Source organism: Primulina tabacum, chromosome 16, assembly GCF_025594145.1.
Source record: "Primulina tabacum isolate GXHZ01 chromosome 16, ASM2559414v2, whole genome shotgun sequence".
NCBI lineage: Eukaryota > Viridiplantae > Streptophyta > Magnoliopsida > Lamiales > Gesneriaceae > Primulina > Primulina tabacum.
In genome coordinates, this window is record NC_134565.1 from 4,074,892 (window position 1) to 4,081,361 (window position 6,470).

At 40.1% G+C, this 6,470-nt stretch overlaps 2 protein-coding genes across 2 annotated transcripts; both read right to left on the reverse strand.

The window, feature by feature from the left end:
- Nucleotides 1-241: 241 nt before the first annotated feature.
- On the reverse strand, nucleotides 242-2,638 carry LOC142529817 (acetolactate synthase 2, chloroplastic). The gene is given in 2 exon segments (XM_075635468.1): nucleotides 242-1,541; nucleotides 1,544-2,638. Coding segments are annotated over 2 exon segments (1,974 nt in total). The 5' UTR covers nucleotides 2,562-2,638; the 3' UTR covers nucleotides 242-585.
- A 2,073-nt stretch (nucleotides 2,639-4,711) lies between these two features.
- Nucleotides 4,712-5,203, reverse strand: LOC142528280 (secreted RxLR effector protein 161-like). The gene has a single exon (XM_075633325.1). It carries the CDS (start codon nucleotides 5,201-5,203, stop codon nucleotides 4,712-4,714), a length of 492 nt encoding a protein of 163 aa, XP_075489440.1.
- Between the last annotated feature and the right edge of the window lie 1,267 nt (nucleotides 5,204-6,470).

Here is a 6,470-nt window from a genome sequence, read left to right on the forward strand (position 1 = left end):
TTTATTTATGTTTTTTTTGTCGAACATTTTCAAAATTGTAAGCCCTCGGACAATTTTTGAGTTCCTTTACAGCTAAACAGGCTGTAAAATTTATAATGTGGAAAAAAGGACTTCCACAGAAGGATAGATGGAGTCATTATTCTTGTCCTCAACTTCACCTATGCCAGTTATATGTATGTTTGCTCATTTAGAGCGCATCATTCTTCTCAAGTTTTCACCTTAAAATGTCATAAAGTACAAATGAAACACAAACTGAAAGGGATTTATTCAAATCACATAATTACAGACCAAAAATAACCTAACAGGCAAGATGGTATTCATAAATCATAACTCATAGATGCACCTGATCAATAGGAAGACTTCATCAATACCTAGCATCAGCGATAACGAACCAGCGTAACAAGACAGAACATCATGCTGAAACATAAGCAAGGGATCCACAAAACACCCAACCAACTATAAATAGAAACAGCATATTAATCTTACAAGACCAAAACGTAGGATATGACTAACACACGGATCTCTTTCTCCTCACGCCTCTACGTTATTATAAAGCATCCATATCCAGCCCTGCTACTTGTGGCATCAATATTTAGTCCTTCCATCGCCCTCGGTGATCACATCTTTAAATGCACCTCCACTCGGGATCATAGGCAAGACGTGTTCTTGATGAGGTACAATTACATCCAACAAGTATGGTCCAGGGGTATCCAACATCTTTTGAATTGCTGCCCTTAGATCATCCTTCATTGACACACGAGCGGCAGGTACATCACAAGCCTCTGCAAACTTAAGCATATCGGGAAAAATCTGAGTCTCTTTCGCAGGATTTCCAAGATATGTATGTGCCCGGTTAGACTTGTAGAAACGATCTTCCCACTGGACCACCATTCCCAGATGCTGATTGTTTAGTAACATAATCTTGACCGGAAGGTTCTCCACTCTAATGGTGGCCAGCTCCTGCACATTCATTATGAAACTCCCGTCACCATCAATATCCACAACGACTGCATCTGGTCTTGCAACGGCAGCTCCAATGGCTGCTGGAAGTCCAAACCCCATAGCCCCCAAGCCACCAGAAGTCAACCACTGCCTAGGCCTGTTGTACTTATAATGTTGCGCAGCCCACATCTGATGCTGTCCAACACCAGTGCTAATGATTGCATTTCCACCGGTCAGTTCATCAAGAATCTGAATTGCGTATTGAGGAGGAATGGCATCACCAAATGTCTTATAACCTAAGGGATACTTCATCTTCTGCTCTTTTAGTTCCTCCCTCCAGGCCGAAAAATCAAGATTAACCTTACCCACTTCCCCTTTCTCCTCCAATATCCAATTCAAACCCTTGAGAGCCGGTTTAATATCCGCACAAAGGGAAACATGTGGTTGCTTGTTCTTACCAATCTCGGCCGAATCAATATCAATGTGAACAATTTTGGCTCGACTAGCAAACGCCTCCAACTTACCAGTCACGCGATCATCAAACCGAACCCCAAAAGCAAGAAGCAAATCACTCTTGTCCACGGCATAGTTTGCATAACAGTACCATGCATTCCCAGCATTTGCAAGGCCAACTCCTCGTCCGAGCCAGGAAAAGAACCAAGTCCCATCAACGTACTCGCCACAGGAATTCCTGTGAGCTCCACAAACCGCCTCAACTCCTCGCTCGAATTCAAACACCCACCACCCACATAAAGAACCGGCCTTTTAGACTCGGATATCAACCTAATTATCTGCTCTAACAACCTCTCACTAGGTGGCTTAGGTAACCTAGACAAGTAACCAGTTAAACTCATAGGCTGTGCCCAATTCGGAACTGTCATTTGCTGTTGAATATCCTTAGGAACATCAATCAAGACCGGACCAGGGCGGCCGGACCTCGCGATAAAAAACGCTTCTTTCACAATTCTAGGTATATCCTCAACATCCAACACGAGATAGTTGTGCTTGGTAATGGAACGAGTTACCTCGACGATGGGGGTTTCTTGAAAAGCATCGGTACCAATCATGCGGCGGGGAACCTGGCCTGTGATGGCCACGAGAGGGACGCTATCCAGGAGCGCATCAGCCAGCCCGGACACCAAATTGGTGGCACCAGGGCCTGAGGTGGCGATGCAGACTCCAGGTAGCCCGGAGGCGCGTGCATACCCCTCGGCGGCGAAGACCCCACCCTGCTCGTGGCGAGGAAGGACATTCCTGATGGTCTTGGAGCGCGTGAGCGCCTGATGAATCTCCATCGACGCGCCACCAGGGTATGCAAACACGTCGGTGACGCCTTCCCGTTCCAACGCTTCCACCAGTATGTCGCATCCCTTTCTCGGCTCATCGGGAGCAAATCGGGAGATAAAAGCTTCTTCTTGTCGCGTCTCCCTCTCCGGAGAAGATAGGACGTTACAGATTCGAAGTCCCCGGCCACGGGAGACAAATGCTGTTGCCTTCTGGGTATTACGGGGGATACGGAGGGCATATCTGGCAAGAAGCTTCGGCGAATTGGATGAAGAAGAGAAAGTGGATTGGTTGCGCACGGCGGAGGAGGTGGAGGTCGGAGCAGTGGCCGCCATTATGAACGGTGGAGATGCACGGCGGCTGTGTCTCTGTGTTTGTATTAGTAGGGTTGCCTGGATAAAATATCGAAGGGAAGCACACAGATATGTATATATATATATATATTATAAAATTTAGTGGTGGAGGTGAGCCAATTACTTAATTTAATTTTATAAAAAAAAATTAAAATAAATTTATTAATTAATTTATGGTGGTTGAAAAATTTAATACTAGCATATAACCACAATGATGTTGTTTGCCTCTGATTGGATATGTCCTCGTGATAATAATTTTAACATAAAAAATAATATTTTTTCATCAAATAGATCGGATCGAATATTCGAATCACAATTGACACATGAGACTGTCTCACATAAGTTTTGTGTTGAAATAATTAGCTTCAATTTCATAAATTCAAAAGAAAATGAATGATTTGAAATGATCATACATTGAAACGAATATGATTCCACTACGATGATTAAAAACAACTCTTTGTAAATTTTAATTTTATTATAAAATATATTTATCAAAACAAACCATTGGATTTGTAATTATGGATTTGAAATTACAAAATAATTCGTTTTTTCAAATAGTTTTTACCACTTATTTTTATACACACATTTAAGAGTTTATTTACTTGTTTGGGCTACGACTCCAACAAGGGCCGTGTATCGAGAAAAAACAAACAAATTGTTAGAAAAATTGCTAAAAACAGTAGCGTAGAAACGAACTTTTAGAGATAAAGCAATAATCGAAACAAGTGTGATGTTTACAGTATGACTATTGTGTAAAAGAAAACAAAATCAAACCGAGGCCTGTAGCATGTACAGTTTCCTTAAAACAGATTCGCCCTCTCCGTATGTGCTTCGAGGTTTCAGCGAACGTCTGTTTCTCAGGATACAACGGAACAACCAGCAGTGACTTAGCACGATACACTACTACGGCGAACTGAAAACGTACTTTTACTTTATCACCGAGATTTAACGGAGACCAAATGAAAAGCTAACAATATGAAATGCAAGAGAATACTTGAAAGAGAAAAGATTTTCATGTATTTGAAATGAGGAAAATGAACACACTATTTATAAGCCCCAAAATGCACACCAAGAGTCATGCAAGATTAACAAACTCAATTCATCTTCACACTAACTCAAGAATATGGAGAACCAAAAGTTTTCAAGTAACTCAAGAATGTGGAGAGCCAAAAGACACTCCCACATTCATTAGTCATAACTTTCATTCAAACTCTAAATTTGATTCAAATTTCCAACAATCCCCCACATGAATGAAAATTGATATAAATCTCGGTGACAAAGTTCTACAGTTGAATCCTGCATAGGATAGGTAGGTGTTACCCTTTGAACCTTCCCTTATGAAATATCTTTGCTTTACTAGCTGACCAGTAGACATGTTGTCCTTGAACTGTTCTGCCGTTTATGTAAATTAAGATATACTTCACACAAGACTCTCCCTGCTACTATTTAGTTCTCATGATCGTGTTCGTTTTGGCCATGAACACACGCCTGGTTCTGCGAGAGGGTCTAGAATTGAGCCCTGCAATTCCTTCGAAGCGGCCCCACTTCTCTCTCACATAGGTGATTCTATATTGCTTCTTATCAGAATCATTAAAAGCCGTAAGATTATCCTCAACATTCACTGTTTCATAATAGGAATGGACTAGGGATAACCCCCACAGTGATATACCAAATCAGTGCGATTAGGTTGTCCCATTGAACCTTGTTCTTGGGATCTCCAGTCAGCGTAGGTTGGGTTATCCTTCGCACCATTTTATTCTATAGGCTTGAGCCCCATTCCCCATGACTGATTTCGCAACTAACTCTCTGTTTAACCCCTTGGTCAGTAGATCTGCTATATTATCCTTTGACTTTACATAGTCAAAAGAGATAACTCTAGTTGAGAGTAGTTGTCTAATGGTATTATGTCTACGACGTATATGCCTAGACTTACCATTATACATTTTATTTTGTGCCTTTCCAATTGCAGATTGGCTATCACAATGTATGCATATGGCCGGCACTGGTTTTTCCCATTCTGGAACATCTTCTAAGAAGTGACGCAGCCATTCAGCCTCTTCAGCACACTTGTCAAGAGCTATAAACTCAGATTCCATTGTGGATATGGCTATTACAGTTTGTTTAGAATATTTTCACGCAATTACTGCACCTCCTAAAGTGAATACAAATCCACTAGTAGATTTTGAGTCTTTCATATCAGATATCCAATTTGCATCGCTATGTCCCTCAATAACAGCAGGATATCTGCTATAGTGCAGCCCATGATCACGAGTGTACCTTAAGTATCTTAGCAATCTGATAATTGCTTTCCAGTGTTCAACTCCTGGATTACTCGTGAATCTACTCAATTTGCTCACTGCATAAGCTATGTCTGGTCTTGTACAACTCATTAAGTACATCGGACTTTCAATGACTCGAGAGTACTCTAATTGAGACATACTTTCACCTCGATTCTTTGATAGATGCTTACTGGTATCTATCGAAGTTTTAGCCAATGCAGACTCAACATTATTGAATTTCTCAAGTATTTTGTCAACATAATGTGACTGACTTAGGACTAGCCCTTCTGATGTTCTATGGATTTTAATTCCAAAGATTGCATCGGCTAAGCACAAATCTTTCATGTCAAATCTTGAGTTCAATAACTTCTTGGAGGATTTGATCATCTTATCATTACTACCAATGATAAATATGTCATCTACGTAAAGACATAAAATGACATATCCATTTTCAGTGTTTTTATGTATACACATTTGTCACATTCACTGAATTTAAATCCACTTTCCATCATGGCTTTATCAAATTTTTCGTGTCATTGCTTTGGTGCTTGTTTTAAGCCATATAGAGATTTCACCAGTTTATAAACCTTATTTTCTTGTCCAGTCGCAGAAAATCTCTCAGGTTGTTCCATGTAAATTTCCTCTTCTAAATCTCCATTTAGAAAAGCTGTCTTTACATCCATTTGGTATACTTCAAGATTCCGCAAGGAGACAATCGCAAGTATCACACGAATAGAGGTTATTCTCGATAGAGGAGAATATGTGTCAAAGTAATCAAGCCCTTCTCGTTGATGGTAACCTTTAATTACCAATCTGGCTTTATACTTATCTATGGTTCCATCTGATTTCATTTTTCTTTTGAAAACCCATTTACAGCCTAGTGGTTTGCTTCCCGGAGGAAGATTTACTAATTCCCACGCATGGTTTTGTAAAATGGATGCCATTTCGGAATTGATAACCTCTTTCCATAGAGGTCCCTCAGATGAACTGATTGCTTGCTTGAAGATTTGAGGTTCACTTTCCATCATGAAAGTGATGAAATCCGGACCAAAGGATTTCTCAGTTCTAGCTCTCTTGCTATGTCTAGGTTCAATATCTTGATCAAGCTCTTGTTCTTTATCAATTGTCTCATATAATCTTTTGGATGAACTTGGTTCTTCCTTAGATTTGTACGAAAACATGTGTTCAAAGAACGAAACATTTATTGATTCCATTATCGTATTCTTGTGAATATCAGGTATTTGAGATTCGTATACAAGAAAACGATACGTGCTACTATTTTGAGCATATCCAATGAAAATGCAATCAACAGTTTTTGGTCATATCTTTACTTTCTTTGGAGTGTGTACTGCTACCTTGGCAAGACACCCCACACTCGCAAGTATTGGTAGGAAGGACTTCTACCTTTCCATAACTCGTATGGATTTTTATCTTGCTTCTTTTGAGACACTTTATTTAAAAGGTAATTTGCTGTTAGAATACTTCCCCCCACATGTTCTGTGGTAAACCAGAACTTAATAACAACGCATTCATCATTTCTTTCAAAGTGCGATTCTTTCTCTCTGCAATGCCACTTTGCTGAGGACAATAAGGTGCAGTTCTTTCATGTTTG

Coding starts and splice junctions, on each gene's coding strand:
- LOC142528280 (XM_075633325.1), bottom strand. CDS start 5,203: ATGAAAGATTTGTGCTTAGCCGATGCAATCTTTGGAATTAAAATCCAT.